Below are 17,007 nucleotides of genomic sequence, written 5' to 3'. Positions count from 1 at the left end.
AAATTCAGACTCCAATCTTACCTTCTTAATGAAGAGTGGACGAATCAAAGAAAATGGGAAAAAAGATTATTAAAAAATAAAATTCTTGCTCGTTTTTATTTTATTTTCCCTTTTTATATACTAGTTCATCCACTCATAAAAATTTAGGTATGGTTGAATATTTTCTTGTTTATTTTCTTTTAGTTTTGGGTTGAAAATGAATTTTAACCCAAAAGTGTGAAACATGGATGAAACTTTGCTATTTTCCACATGCATGGACAGGAAAAACACACACAAACATATATATAAGTATGTACATGTATATGTAGTTGTTATTGTCAGATAGAACCCCTTTTTCCTGTTATGGAAATTTCTTAAGGACCAACGCTAGTTTCATGAACACTTTAGAAACCAACAAATTTTGGTGACCACGTGCGATCACTGTTTTTGAACTCAGTCTCTCTCTCTTATTGGACAAATTTTATACTATAAAAAGCATACCATTTGTGAGATTCTTCTAACATGGAAAAAGACATGCACTACATCTTTTGACTAATATCTATATATTTCTAATACTACCACAATTCAAAACACTTCAGAAGCTCACACAATTCCACATACAACAACTACTTTGCCCAGATTTGAGCTATTTCATTTGTCACCACTACTATCATTCCATTCCACAATTTCCCTTTTTCTTTCTTTCAAGCTTTTGATGAGTAGAACGAGTCTTGGTTATCCACACATGACGAAGCAATGTGATCAGAAGATGCTGACCCATGATTCATCAGCAGATCATCAAGCACAAAAGCAAGTAAATTTGGATCATTTTCCTCTGCATATTCATAGCCAAACCATTGTATATCTTCATTCTGCTGTGCTAATGAAGCTGCATTGAAAGTTGGCAATGAAATTTCATTAGAGGGTGGTGCACTATAATTAAACGATACTAATTCCTGAGGCATTGGAAGAGGAACTGAAATTGGTGTTTGTTCCAGATTCAGATTATTGTAGGAGTCAAACCAAGCTGAGTTCAGTTTCTGATTCAAGACAAAGGCATCAACTTGAGGTTGAATAGTAGAAGATGAGAATTGGTCAGAAGAAGTAGCACCGCTGACAGTGCCATTGTTGTAGCTTGTGGCAACAGTACTACTACCAGTGTTTCCTCCTAGAAACTTTTTCTTTAGCTTGGTGTTCCAGTGATTTTTGACATCATTGTCTGTTCTTCCGGGCAGTTGAGCTGCTATGAGGGACCACCTGAAGCCAAATTCACACATATAATAATGCACATATATCATGCAACTTAACTTTATGGTAACGTTCATATAATAAAAAAACAAGAACTTGCCTGCTTCCAATATTGCCATAAAGGGTGCAGATAATTTTGTCTTCCTCTTCAGTGAAACCTCCAAGCTTTATATGAGGCCTGAGATAGTTCAGCCATCTCAGACGACAGCTCTTTCCACAACGTTTAAGCCCTAAAACCACAACATTATAACTTTTTTTTTATTAAGAAATAGATTTTAAATTTAACTATTTACGGTAGTCATTTAGAGACATAAAGAATGCATTCTAACTAATTCGGAAGTATGATAAATCATGACTTTGAAAATTTTCCAACACTAAACAGGAATCTTATCAACATGAAATTATCTTATTTTTAGTCGATGTAAGATTTTATGTGAGAATAAATCTTATAATTTGAGTTTGAGTCTTAATGTTCACTTATAAACACCATACATTATAGTGTAATCAAGGCAAAATTCTTAATGTAAATGACTGAATGAAGAGATAACACAGACAGACAGTGATGATTGATGAAAAAAGAAACCTGCTTTCTTGGGGAGAGCTATCCAATTTCCAGCAGTGCCATGTTTCTCAAGGTAGTTTCTGAGGGTGACATCTTCATCAGGAGACCATGGCCCTTTTTTCACGATAGATTTGTCACAGCAAGGAGCCCTTCCCATGGCCTACTTGGCCACTGGTGAACTGAGTATACCACCAGGATTGATCAATGGCAGAGAGAAAAAGAGAAAGTGAATGTATTTGGCTTAGAGAAGATGTCAAAAGAGAGCACAAAAGATGTCATTATAAGAACACAGTGTGATGGATTGCAACTTTTGAATGCTTGACTTTGTCTCACTTGCCTCTTTTCTTTGTTTCCATTTTGGTTAGCTTATACCTGCCCCTCTCCTTACTTTCAATCCCTGTGCCTAGTGTGTTTCTGTGGAAGAATGGTAAAAGCTGATGAAAGAAACAGTCAGTAATGAGGCCATTCAAAATGTAGTGAATTAACATATTTGTTGATCCATGAATTAACCTCATGTAATGTAATGGTACAAAATATAGTGAGGGGAAGACAGACCTTTAATAGAAGAGTTAAGCAGACAGTGACAAATATTCATTCACAGGAGCAACTGTATTGTCCTGCATATGTGTGATCTCTTTGATTTATAGCATAAGAATAGGTTCCTCTAACTCTTTTCACCTTAAGTTTATTTATTTATTTATAGTTAAATATGTTTTTGTTAAGAAACTATGATGCTATTTATTTATTTTATTTATGGTTTAAACTTTGATTTTGTTAGGTATTCATCTTTATAAAATATGTGACAAAGAGTGAATCATACTGATCTTTTAAGACTTTGATAGGAGAATAAATTGTATAATGCATCTATTTGATTTGTCATTTGTCATATCAAAAGACATTTAATGTTAGTTCAACGAAAATGAATCCATTTATTTATTTATTAAATATAGAGACTTAAATAGTGTAGGAAGTAAACCTGGGGATGCAAAAAGAAAACCCCATTACATTTTCATGTTTGTAGCCCAATAGAAAAATATTACAGGGCAAAAGTTCAGACCCAGATAGAATCGGATTCTTGGTTGGCCCCTCAAAAACCGAACATGTTTTTTCAATCTCTCTGTACGTGAATATGTGAAAGCAGTTTTAGAAGTAATATTTGCATATTTAGTGTTGAAAGTTCCACGTTTACCCGATATAAGACTAATTTATAATTTATAAGTGGATACAAATCTCATCTTATAAATTGATTTTGTGATTTTGTGATTTTGTAAGTTTGATTAGATTTGAAAACTCTCTTCTAACGTTGAATCATATATATATATAATAATAATAATAACACACAATACATGAAAGTGTTTTGAGTTTCATTATTGTACGGTGGTATTAGTCAATTCCATCAGCATCTTATCCCCAAAATGGCACAACCTCTTTCATCTTGTCTGTTGTTTAATAATTCATGGTATTAGTAACATTATTATATTCCAAACAAACCTGTTGCCACACAACCAACAGTTTTCCCTCTACTCAGGATGCTACCAAACTCTCACTTTGGAGACTATGTATACACTCTCTAGACAGCGACCTCCTTCTTTACATTTATTCTCAGAACAAAAAATCTTTATTCTCTTAACAAAATGTTAATCAAAAGATTCAACTTATATTATTCAAGTCTGAAAAATTCCCCTTCAAAAATTGAAAACACTCTAACAATCACCACAACTACAAATCAACAAATCATCACATACACAACTCTTATCTCGTGCACCTTTTTCTTGATTCTGCATTGAAGAGTATTGGAATTGTGAGGTTAGTTTTTTTCGAAAAAAAAACATTGCAAAAATTAATACTAATGAGTTGTGTATCGAAGGATCTCCCGGTCAACTCTGAATCAAACGGTTCATATAGTTAACAACGATCACCGCGATAATCCAAGAAATCGAGCTATCACAACTCACAGACCGAGCAGTCATTCATAACTAATGATTAAGTCTGATAGTAATTAGTTTACGATAAAACATGATTAGTATAAATTGAGTCATAATTAAACCATCTGAAGTTCATTCTAATATTTATAAATACATGATTTAGGTAAAAAGATAAATGATTTCATTTATTACGCATTAACAATTAAAGTAACTAAAATTTTTATTGACTTTAATATAGTAATACTTTTTACGTATAATCTCTCCGTTAGAACTAACGATTTGAAAAACAAACTATAAGAAAAACGAATATCAGAATACATAAAACTTAGTAAATGGATAACCTCTAACTTTATAACCAAAACTAGTTGTAGAGAAATCTATATAAATAGTATGTTACTTTCAACTCAAACCTTAAATACAATTAATATACAAATTTTTATACTTCATCTTTATCTCTTCCTACAAACTTCAAACTCACATTTTCCTAACATGTGTTAGAGGACAAAATTTGATGAAAAAAAAGAATATAGCATAGTCCCAACCAAGCACTATTAACCTCGTGGTAACCTTGAGACAATACCATTCCTCCTCCCTTTTTCTGGTGTTGTTTCATAGGTGCCAGCAAACTTTCACAAACATGGCCTCTTGAGAACAAAAAGACAAAAAACGTTGTCTTCTATCGTTGATGACAATACAAGCTACTACAAGTATTTACTATTGTGTTTTTCAGGGTTGGCAGGCCTATTGCATAACACTCTAGACTTCCTATAAAAACACATGGATAACTTGTATCTTTCTTTGTTTCTTTCGCGATAAAGTATAAAAAACAGAGCAAAGGATAAGTTCTAAAATTAAAAATTCAATTTTTAACCTTTTTTCTTCACATTCCAATCACAGGATAAATGCTCTAAGAAACTACAAAATCTTCACGTAAAACGGTGAACACAAGAAATAGCTGAAAAAAGGTTTAAAACAGTGTTTCCACATTTAAGATTATATGTTTTTCATGAGCAGACATTTCAGAGGAAAATTATGTTATCTTCTTTTTCTCACCAATGATATTCCTCCTTCTTAATTTTCTAATACCATGCAAGATTGACTCTATGGACATGAGAGAGAAAGTTATACAGATCTTGTGGGTTTGAATTTCTGATTTGATTTATTTAGAAATACAACAAAGTCAAGATAGCCACTGTATTTCTCTTTCCCATATCTCTTTTCCATAACTCGTGAATTGAAATTCAATATTCATATGATCCACCATAAGCTTAAGCTTCATACTTTTTTACATGTACAATAGGTTATGAGCATCGGTCAAAATGTACAAGACTTTTCTATAATCATGACTATATATAATGGATAACTAAGCACCTATGTTGACTATAAATTTTATGAAATTTCATATTTTAGAAAAAGATTTTAACTTTACTTTGAAAATTAAAATTAAATGAATATCTACATCAAGGGTATGATAGTCATTTGATATGAAAACTTAAACCCTATAATTTACAAACGTACCATGTTAAAGCTTAAACACCGTTGTATTGTCAAATGCTTGACAATTTTGGATTTAACATTTATAAATGTTCCCCAGTCAATTTCAGGATGACAAATCTATGATCGTGATCAATGCATTATAGCCTTTCTTTTCAAACCACCTATTCATGTAAAATTACTCGTTTCACTTCCTCTAAAATCTAGACTCAGTAAACTTTCAGCAATTCATTTTTACGAATACCTTTTTTCTGGGAAGACACAGGGTGTCTCGTAAGACATTTATGTTAAGATTATTTGTAGCATTTCAACGATTTTTGTTGAAATTGTCGTTGTTTTTCTTGAAACTTGAAAAGCATGTTAGCATTAATGTTTGGGACTTTCAGTGACATCATGAATGGAACCTCCCTACAAATATCATCAATGGAGCCTCTTTGCAATTGGACAAAACTTCAAACAAACCTCACAAGTCACCATTTTCGTGTCAAAATGGGTTACCCCACGAGGATGAGGAGATGCCTATCAAGAAGGAACTTCTTCATTCGAGTACATATACATCATTGACTAATATAAAAAATGTGTTATGGATTATCATGTAGTTAAAAAAATATTGCTTATCTTCTCATATTTCAAACAAAAATATTGAAATTAGAATGCAGTGTAAAATAGTTAAAGCACAACAATAATTTCTTTCCTTTGGAAACTCGAGAAAGATACGATGAGATTTGGATTCCTTGAAGTACAATTAGAATCATTCATTTAATGTGAATTAAGATAAACTAATTAAATTTTATGGTAATATAGAAAAATAAGAGAAGAAAAAAGAGATGGTATTTATGATACTTCTTTAGTCTATTTCTTACTAGTTTTTACAATTTATTTGATCTGTTTTCAATATGATTTGGAAGAAACATCCTTAACCTTTTCATTTTGGTGTTTTGTTACCATCTTACTCTCCAACCAAAGGTTCTGCTAAGACCATACTCACAACCTGCCGTTTTCCTAAATGAGCTAGGAGCCATAGTCAGATTTTCAATCACAGTAACCTTCATTTCCATAAATTTATACATTCCAAATCTAGAAAACTCATTTTGTTTCCCAAAATAAACTCAATCTCTTACTCCCTTATCTGAAGGAAGTCTCAGGCACAATCTTTCTTGTTTCCCATCTTCACTACACAACTGAAGAGATATTGTTGCAACTCAGAAAATCAGATCAGAGGAAAGAAAAGTGAGAACAAGGCTGAAAGAGAGCAAAACAATTTGATAAAATATTATAGATTACATAAGCAATTTGCATAACAGATTGGGGTTGGATCATCCTACATATTATACATTTGTACATGAATGAGATTAGTAGTGAAAGGAGTAACATTAAACGCACACTAGTGAAGTAAAACATGGTGATGATAATTGATAATTAACCATAATAATAAGCTAGCTATACAAAAGGTTATGGATACTTTCTTTCATCTTCCAAATCAATGGCATATAGAAGTCTTAAATTCTTGATTTTTCAAGAAAACTGCCCCAAAAAAACAGACCCTCTTCTTCACTTCACCCATGCATACCACCAAAATAACATATTTACAGCTACTTGCTCGCCTTATCCAAAATAAATCTTCATTTTTCAGTAACCCGCCACAACTATAATCACTTCACAAGCTCCGAAACCCACCCAACATCCGGAGCTCCACTTCCCTGACCCGATCCCTCCAGGGAGTTCTCTTTGCTCAGCTTCTCAAACATCTTTGCCCTTATGCCCCTTCCAGACTCCACCCTCTCCATCACTGGCTCCTCCTCAACACTTCGCTCCCAAATATCCAAATAGTTCACCCCAGACCGACCCGGTTGCTGAGTTGGTGTTGTGGGTAGACTACAGAACCCGGGTCGAAGTACGGAACCTCTTGGTGACCCGTAACCCGGAGACCCGACAGAAACGTTTCTGTTATGTGGCATCGATTTCATCTTACCAAGCTGCAGATTACGCAGAGAAGCCACCATCTCGTTCATAGAAGGTGACACGGGTGGAGACTCCGGTGGAGAAAGAGAAGCAGCCGGAGACGACATGAACGCCGAAGACTGCAGAACCTGTCTCATCGGAGAACCGTCATACGAATCCCCCGAGCTGCGAGGACTCTGCATCGGAACGAGACGCAGCTGTTCCGGAGTGTGCGCAAAGAAGCACACGCGCCGGCGGCAACTGGTTCCGTCCTTGCACGGCTGCGTGCGGTAGCGCGCAGGGTGTAGCCAGCACTCGAAGACGCCGTGCGCGAACTCGCACGTATCACCTTTCTTGCAACTCCCCTTGCGGAACTCAGGGCATGCCGCGCCGGAATAATGGTACTTGCGAGGGTCTCGGCGGCGAGCCTTCTCGCCGGGATGCGCGTACGGACACTCGGTCCAGTCGTGCGACCTGCCACGAGCGCATCTACGGACCTTGAACTCGTACATGCGAAAATGGTCGCAGGAGTACGCGTCCACCGGCGCGTCGGGTTGAGCCTCGGTGTCCGAGTCAGCGTCAGTCTCGTTGGCAGGAAGATAACGCTGCAGCGCCGTTAACGCTTCTTGAATATAGTAGGGAGAGTACTCGGCAGCATTGACGTCGTTTGATAAAAAAGAAGAGTACATCTCAGCCATTGGATCATCGTTGGTTGGCCACGGTGGGACGTGGACGGTTGGATTCGCTCGATGGTGCTCTCCGAGCATCATTTTTTGGGTGATGGCTTTTGCTTACAGGAACTCCGGCAGGGTTAGCTTGGTTATAAACTGGCTCTTAACTCGCATTTGACCGGGGTTGGGTTGAGGTGACCGTGGTTGGGTTAAAAAATCAATGAACTGCAATTTTCCACTGCGGTTAAAGTAGAGGGGGAATTCTAAATGACCAGAGTGGTTGGGTGATCTACGTGACAGGCTGCTTCTTCGTTTGCCATGTACGCATAGTGAAGTGGAATTATATGACCACGTGGCATGCGGTTATTGAAGGTGATTTAGATTAATGAGAAGCGCGTTGTCGTGTTTCGTGGGTTTGTGGGTCTCACGCCCCGGGTCTCCGGAAAGCGGTGGAGCGTGTAATACGCTACATTAATCAAATAATCCGTCAGTAAACTCTCGGCGGAAATTTTGATAAAGAGGAAAAGGTAGAATATTACAACAGGGTAATAAAAATAATAAAAAGAAATAATAATTACAATAAACGAACACGGTTTTATCCACTTTAAAAAAGAAAATGAAAGTGGAAAATTGCTAAAGCCCACAGTGTGATTTTATGGTGAAGTTGAACCAATGGGCAGAGTGTTGTTTTATTCTCTTCCTTTATTCTCTTTTTTCTATTTTATTTAATTGCGTTCTTATTTTTCTGAATTTTTCTAAATTTTGTTTATACTTTTGGAATACGAATACAGATACGGTGGTGGTATGGTAGTTTTAACGAAGCTGAAAAACGACAAGAACACTGTTGTGGTGGATTTTACGAAACGACATGTTTGGTTTGGTCAGACAGAGGGGTGTGATCGAATGAGGACACTCTCACGTTTCTTCTGGTGAGACCTAAGGACTCAAACATGTATATAGGATAAGTGGGAGTAGATGAACAATTATTATCAATTAATCACCTAAATCTGATAATGGAAAACAGATTCATGAAGCTGAAATCAGAACCCATGATGACACCCTTTCCCAACTTTTTTAATTATTATTAATAAATCGTGATCAAAATCATAATAACTATATAAGATATTTTTAATGCTGTGATAAGACCTAAAAGTTCACATCTTTATTTATAAATTTCACTGATATACCCAGAAAGAAACCCTTTTAAATAGTAATAGTTTTGGGCATTGATTTTACAAAATCAATATAAATGGTTTAATTAATAATATGAATTTAGTTACCTAAGGGTAAATAAATAAATAAATAATGTTATGGTGGTTGATGTAATTAAATAAAAAGTTTTGATCTTATGTCAAAATCATGTGGGAGTTGATGGCTATCTAATCCATTACATTACATTACTTGACTTTCATGTCACTATGTCACTGTTCATTGCAGCTTCTCGCCACAACCTTCTTCTTATCCACCGTCCCTTTTCTTTTCTTTTTATTTATTTATTTATTTTCATGACAAAGACAACATATGATCAAACCCTACAATTTTATATCTTGCACAAACCAATCTTCAGCAATTTCATTTTCATACTTAATCTCACATCATCTCTATTGGATCTACAAAAATTTATTTTCCCAATTCAATTTTCTCTACTTTTTTCAAACATTACAAAGCAATCTTGTTTCAAAATCCTCAATTACAAAATAACGCCTTATCGATGAAAGAAAAGTCACAGATAATTGAGCTTAATCAATACATTTTAATAAGACATATGTTGTTTTTATCTACTTAACTTAAATATCAGAGTGTTTTATTTTATACGACACTCATGTCAGACACGTAATTTACATATATTAACAATAAAAAATATTATACTGGTAACAGATGTAAATTAAAGTATAAAATTGGAAGAAAAAAAAAATTGAAGCAGCATGATTTGGCATGATGGAAAAGGACATGATGAAAGCATTTCAGAAACATTGGAAAGTAATGAAAACATATTATTAGACTTTGGTAGAGAATGTGCAGTCCTATGATGTTCTACCTTTGTGCAGGACACGGTTCATATCCCTTCTCCAAAAACACATTCTTTATCTTTTTTAGATATTCTAAAGATCAGAAACAGAGACACCATCATCAACACGGTGTTCATATATACTTTGTACTTGTCAGTTTAAAAGAAAATTATTATAATTAAGCACAAGTAATTAATATTTTTTAGTGTTAATATCTGTTATATTTCTGAAAAGGCGAGTGAAGTTTGTAACAAGTCAAAAGGATAAGAAAAGATGAAGCGAATTATAGAGAAGCAGTGAACAACATGAGCAAAAACAAGTGCTAATCTCACTCAAAACCCTATTCACCATCACAAAAAACGTCCATTTCAATTAACGTCAACATATTCCATCATGCTTGCAATATATGCTTTTGCTCGGAACCGCAAATTGTTCTGTCACACTTCTTTCTACCTGACAATTAATGTTCCATCTTCAAATTTTAACACTTTCGGGTTAGAATACTAAAATACCAGCGACTTGAAACTTTCAACGCATTCTCTCGTATCGAGATATAAATATTATTTCAAAAGTAAAACTAGATATTAATGGGTAGTCAGATGGAACATGTCCAACAAATAATAAATATCCTTAGGATAGATTTTAATCTAATTCTGACACCTTGTTAAGAACTGAATTTTAAGCTTAATTTCACCCCACAAAATCGACTTTTTAAGATGAGGTTTACACTCACTTATATATTATAAAATTGGTCTTATCTCTAATTAACATGGAACTTCCAACGTATTGGAATAATATATCTACATAAATCTTACTAGACGATAAGTTGACTTTAATATTATGTTATGAAGTGAACTTTTAATTTAATTATAAACATTAAACCAAACGCATGCATGATTTGTTTGAACGTTGCCATGCATCACACTATCAAAAAGTTATTTAAGTGTATTTTTTGTTTACTGGTAAAGCCAAAATACTGTAGCATTAAATTAGTTTTTTTAATGAGAGTGAGTTAATTATATAGTTACGTAGTGATGTGGATGTGGCGTTGGAGTTTTGTGGGTGGACCACATAAGATATATCTCTATGGATTGCAGGACCTTATAGACAAGGCACTTGAAAGTGAATAAAGAGAAGCATTTTTGGTAGAGTATCAAAATATCATTGATAACAGTCACTTCCTTCTTCGTAGTTTTCTCATCAACCTTCCTCTCTGGTGGGGTTCTTCATTATATTTAACAACCACACCCAAACTCATTCAAATCAAAACACTCATTTCTATAGTTATAACTTTGCCCTTGCCTCCTTCTTAGGAACCTCTTCCCACCAAACCTTCCACCCATTAATAAAACACCCAATTTATCTTTTTCTCATACCATCTTATTATATAACTATATATAAGACTGCTTTAATATAATTGAATTCATTAACCTATGTAAGTTTCTTCCAAAATTACCTTCTTTATCTACTGTATTTTGGTTATTGTCTGTAATATCACTGACGTTGATGTTATGTTAGATTTATGGCAGTAGTTTTCAGTTATTAACGCAGAACTAGATAAACATTTATATATGGTAGTGTTAGTAGATGAAGCGAAATTTGAAGACATTAATTATATATGTTGAATAGGGCGGCAAAAGATTATACGGGTTATGATTTAGGAGTAATTAATAAAGCATACGTAAGAAGTCTCACATCGACTAAAGATAAAATCAATTTATAATTTATAAGTAGGTGTAAACCTTATCTTAGAACCGATTTTGTAGGGTTGAGTTAGGTTTAAAGTTTATTTCTAACATGGTATCAGAGTCATGGTTAGAGCCTATCCTAATCATATTTCAATATAAGTGGATGCAAACCTCACTCTACAAGCCGGTTTTGATAGGAAATGATTAAGAATAATGAGTTAAGTTGATAAATAGTAGTAGTTCCCTTGTGGTGAGCAGAATCTAGAGAAGAATCGTTATGGTTGAAGAATGATTGAATGGTGTAAGAGAGAAGGGAAGGGTAGGTGCAAACGTGGAGGATAAGGGTGGAAGAGGAATGAATGTGAGCATGTGAAAAGGGAATGGTGTAGGGTAGTAGCAGTGGTAGCAGTGGTGGTGAGGGGAGACAGACAGAGAATGAAACAAACAATGTAGGAGTGTTTTCCAAGGATTATTGTTTTATTCAACAAACATCTGAAACACTTGGCTTTCTAACGTTGCCCTAGATGGTCCTTTCCTTTAATGGCTCTTCTACGATTATGCCACATGCATGTCCTTTCTTTGTCCTCTTACTACCCCATTCCTTTATTGCTCTACACGTTCCACTTTCCAGACAACTCTATCCACACCCCCAAATATACTTTACCATTTTTTTCTTTTTCCTCCTTTTTTTATCCTAAAATATCTCTTCTCCCATACATCCATGTCTTCCACCTTCTTTTTCACTCTCTTTCCAAAATATCTCTTCATTCGTTTATATATCTTCAAATCTTTCACCCATGCCTTCTTCTTCCTTTCCAAACTCCAGCTTTTAGGAATACATCTATTTATAGACACACTTTCACACTTAAAGTACAGCATTCGTGTTTAATATTTTACAACTAATTCTTTTTTTATTATTATTTTCAATTAATTTTTACCTATTCTTCTTAAAAAGGATTAAAAGTTCCGTCAATAATTTTACTAATATTAGTATTTTCTGTTTATTTCATCATAATTTTGTTTTTAAAGACAATAAATAAATAGAAAAATGGTTATTTAAAACAAGGTCTTGACTCCGAATTATTAAATGTATAAATTATATATATCTTACTCTCACAAATTTGTATATTAAATAAAGTTAAATATATTTTTAGTTTTTAACCTTTTTAGTAAAAGTTAAAAATATTTTTTTTTCAAAATGGTGAACTAATTAGTTATGTTTACGATTATATGGATTTAATTATTTTAATCAATTCTTTATTAAATTTATTTAATGTTTTAAATGTATTTTATACGGAGTATTTGAATTGTTTATATAATTTAGATATTTTTACTCTAATATTAATATATAAGAATGTTTGAAATATTAAATAAATTTAATAAAATTTAATTAAAATATTAAATTCATGTAATTCTAAAAATAAAATAATTCAAATTTCTAAGAAAAAATAATTTTAATTTTTATTAAAATTAAAAACATTTTATTCTATTAAATTTGAGAAATATAATTAAAAAAGTGAAATAACAAAATTAGTCGGAAATTTCTAGAACCTAACATGAACCCGTACAGTCTATATTGTTATATGCAGTCCTATTTATAAGTTTCCACCTTTTTTTAATGCAGTTTATTTAAGCATTGGTCAGCGTAATCGCAGATTAAGCCCGTGGAAACGGGGAACTAATTATACTATTAAAAACTAATCAATACTAATTTTACTATTATTAATAAGATTATAAAAATGTTTATTTTATTTTTCATAAATATAGAAAACTGTTCTTTTAGTTAATGGAAAGAAACATCTGGTCAATAAAATAGAAGAGAAGGACATCAATTGACCGCAATCAGGGGATAAATTTCTGGCCACAAGAATCTAGTGGTCAAGATTTAATATCATTATCAATCAATTCTACACATAATTTTACAAAGTTATTTTGAGAAATAATTTAGTAATTATGTTTTAAAGATTTGAAAAAAGAAGATTGTTTTTTTCTTGAAAATAAAACTCATAAATTATTTAAAATAATTATAATTTTAATCAACTTTTGGGACTTTAAAAAATATATATATAATTTTGGAAAACTATAATAAAAGTACAATAAAAAGATAAAAAAGCATTCAAAAGTGAAGAAGGTCACAGGTAAGGTAATGATGAGTCAAAAACTGTGTTTTGCCATGTGCAATGTCAAACAAGGAAAAGGTTTCAAAATTTTCTTTATTAAGGAAATATCAACATTGGAAAAATATAAAGGAAGGAAACACGATCATTAATCATTTATATTTTGATACACTATACTTTTTTAATTATCAATAATTTATAGAAAATATTAAATTGAAAGATGAAACTAAATATTGAAAACATAAGAAGCTAATAAAATTTTAAAAAAATCATTACCAAATACAGACCGTACATTCTTTACTTGAAGATATTTAAGGGTTTTTATATTTTAATTTACATCACATACTGTATAAACCATATCCTCTTCATATAATATTTACAACACCGTGTGCAAGCTTTCTAACCTAATTGGATTAATTTGTTTATCACGATTTGACTAAATTCATATTATAATTGGGCTTAGGTAGAAGTGGCCCATTAGAATCGAGTCTTGTTCTCTTTTTCATTTTTAGGTTTTCAAGAGAACAACAGTAATTAGTAATTATATAACCTAAAAAATCTTAACTTATACACAAAAGTTAGACCAAAAGTATTGAGATATCATATCGATTAATAATAAAATTGTTTCTTATCATAAAAGTTTACATACAAGACAATTTAAATATTTTTTCATCTTCTAAAACATCTTTTAAATATAAAATCATAATAAATTTCAGATTTAAAAGTAAATACATTGTTGGTCCTCGGTTGAAATAAGATTAATTTATAATATATAAATCGGTGTAAACTTTACTTTATAAACCACTTTTATGAGATCGAATTATATTATATATCTTACAAGTCGGTTTTGTGAGTTAAATTAAGTTTAAAGACTATTTTTTAACATACATCGATAATTTTTAATAATTTTTTTCGACAAAACTTAAAATTTTATAAAATTAAGTCAGATTTAATTTTTTTTTATCTGATAAATACTTGATAGTCCATTAACAGGATTTGAAAGCAACATGTGAGTTGGGGCGGTGTCAACGTTAGTGGGATTTAGAGTATCTCTTCACCTGCCCACCTGAAAGTGATTGTCATTCAATTTCAACCAAACAGAAAATAAAGTAAATTATCAAACAACACTCTCAAACATCGTTTATACTAAATGCATGATATTGCTGTTCCTGCTGCTGTTCCATGTGCAATCTCTTTTCCTTTCCTCACACCATACAATTTTCATACTTATTATCCTTTATTTCTAAAAAAACCTTAAACAAATTAGGGTTGTGGCCTAAGATTATGCGGTACGAGGATGCGCTTTCTGCCCACCCACACACTATCAAACATCCTCGTATATTTTCAACTTCTTTTTCTCTTCGGGTTTCAACTGCTGCACGACTTAATTATCTTATTAATCTCACGTTTAGTTTCAATTTGAATGAAATGAGAAATTTGGCATTTTCTCCATTTCATGCCAAATAATTAATTAAAATTTCTATGAAGTAAAATTACCTTATCGTTCGTGAATGACCACTTTCACTGATATAACAACTGATTTCTTTTAACCTTTATGCGTGTGTAGTGAACAATGATAAATGAAAAAAAAAAAAGTTACTATATAAGTGATTTTATGTCCCTATCATAGAAACATGGTCTATGCTTAATTACTTACTTTGATCGTGCTACTCATAAAACGAACATAGGAAAAAAAAGGTAAGGAAGGTGGATGTGATATGTTCCCTTGTCCATATTGTTGGTAACAAACCGCCTTAACCTTAGTAAACCTCCATGCTTCCAAACACGACCAATTCAACAACATAGTGATCTACTATACTTTCAAAAGTCAGAATTAACCAAGTATTTTACTTGTCCAAAATTCTGGTTCATTTTTCATTGTGCAAGTTGTTAAAAAATTGATATAGACTAAAAGATAAAAGAAAGTTTATTTTGTACAGTATCACCGTCTTGTCAGTCATAAACCGAACAGTTAACAAGCTTACATGTCCCGTATGGGCTGGTCGATCGAATTACAAAAAATAATTAACGTTACATTAACCTGAACTTTAATTATTACCATTTGGTCCATAATTAAGCTAACACTAATTAGAAGTTCATCCCAAAATTTATAAATATAAGTTTGAGTAATTGGTTACTTTTATTACATTGTTAATATTTTTGGATAAACATTTACTTTAGCGAAATGTTTCTTTTAAACAATACCTTAATTCAACCAAACGACAAACAAAGAGTTGAGAGAAAGAACTATAATTTAAACTTAAATGTTAGGTAGTTTTCTAAAAAGACAGACTTGACTTCGATATATTTTATTGTTGAAAAACGAAATTACAAATGATTTGATTTTGTAGATAATGTTATGGAACAGGTGTTAGAGATAAGAGTAGAAAAAGTGTATATATGGGGCATGGTTTTGGGTTAGGAATGAAGTAAAGGTAGGGAAATGAAGGTGAAAAGGCATGGAAGAGAAGGAGCATGTAGATCATTAGGGTGGTTATGGATGGAGTTGGTCGTGCAAGTAATGTTATAATTGTTCAACATTATTGCTTCCACACTAACCAAGAAGAACATCATGTGATGGGTATGCGATCTTTCTTAGATTTGCCTTGTATTTTAAGATTAAAGCTGTAATTCTAAAAGAGGGTTAGATCCTTATCCGTTTGCCGAGGAAGGTACAATCAAACATTTTTTGCTCGGCCAAAGCACAAAACTTTTGCTCTTTCCAATAGACCATAGACCAAATATTTGGTGAGTGGGGTTGGCCTAGTGGGCCACACTTAAAAAAAAAGCAAAATAATAATATCATTCGGTAACAATCATAATGGGGAGGTTTCTATGGTTGGGCAATAGATAGTGGGCTGGACCACACTAATAGGTTAGCCCATAATTTCAAAGCCCATGATAAACCTCAATCTTGATTGTACCATATATGCTTTGAGGCAGTATTTTATGAGGTACAGTTGGTTAGATTCTAAAAATGGATACCTTTTTCAATAAGTATTAAAATCTCGATTCACTGTATTGTGAGAGGCTAGTTCATTTTCGAGTTAAAAAATTGAAGGGTAGAGTTTTAAAGCAATAATTTATCAAAAAATAGTTACTTGTTGATATGAATAGTGCTAATATGTTTTTTTTAAATAAGTTTAGAATTTTTTTTATATTTTTTATGAATTAAGTTAAACTACATTGATAATATAAACACTCTTTACATTATAGTTTATTATTTTTCTGTCCATTGTTTTAAAAGCTATCACGGTTATGATTTGTGTTTAAAAGTTTAGACAACTAAAAGCCCATGAGCCGTGGCTCTTCTCCTTTCAAGGGTAGAGAATCAACCCAAGCCTTTTGCTTCTGCACCCCCTAATTACGATAT

The 17,007-nt window shown here is 32.6% G+C and overlaps 2 protein-coding genes across 2 annotated transcripts; both read right to left on the bottom strand.

Moving 5' to 3' along the window:
• Positions 1-427: 427 nt before the first annotated feature.
• Positions 428-2,153, bottom strand: LOC124841226 (transcription factor MYB36-like). Its single transcript, XM_047317466.2, has 3 exons — positions 1,811-2,153; positions 1,328-1,457; positions 428-1,236 (listed from the first exon to the last, which is right to left on the bottom strand). The coding sequence occupies exons 1-3, from the start codon at positions 1,944-1,946 to the stop codon at positions 684-686; spliced, it is 819 nt and encodes a 272-aa protein (XP_047173422.1). The 5' UTR covers positions 1,947-2,153; the 3' UTR covers positions 428-683.
• Positions 2,154-6,451: 4,298 nt separating this feature from the next.
• On the bottom strand, positions 6,452-7,955 carry OZF2 (Zinc finger C-x8-C-x5-C-x3-H type family protein). The gene has a single exon (XM_047317464.2). It carries the CDS (start codon positions 7,917-7,919, stop codon positions 6,861-6,863), a length of 1,059 nt encoding a protein of 352 aa, XP_047173420.1. The 5' UTR covers positions 7,920-7,955; the 3' UTR covers positions 6,452-6,860.
• Positions 7,956-17,007: the final 9,052 nt, after the last annotated feature.

This window comes from Vigna umbellata, chromosome 4 (genome assembly GCF_029865625.1).
Source record: "Vigna umbellata cultivar VRB3 chromosome 4, Vumbellata_1.0, whole genome shotgun sequence".
Classification (NCBI taxonomy): Eukaryota; Viridiplantae; Streptophyta; class Magnoliopsida; order Fabales; family Fabaceae; genus Vigna; species Vigna umbellata.
Note: the sequence above shows the minus strand (reverse complement) of the source record. Positions and strands in the feature narration are given on the sequence as shown.

Coding starts and splice junctions, on each gene's coding strand:
- LOC124841226 (XM_047317466.2), bottom strand. CDS start 1,946: ATGGGAAGGGCTCCTTGCTGTGACAAATCTATCGTGAAAAAAGGGCCA. Junction 1,458..1,810: donor AGCTCTCCCCAAGAAAGCAG/GTTTCTTTTTTC, acceptor TTGTGGTTTTAG/GGCTTAAACGTTGTGGAAAG. Junction 1,237..1,327: donor TATGGCAATATTGGAAGCAG/GCAAGTTCTTGT, acceptor ATTTGGCTTCAG/GTGGTCCCTCATAGCAGCTC.
- OZF2 (XM_047317464.2), bottom strand. CDS start 7,919: ATGATGCTCGGAGAGCACCATCGAGCGAATCCAACCGTCCACGTCCCA.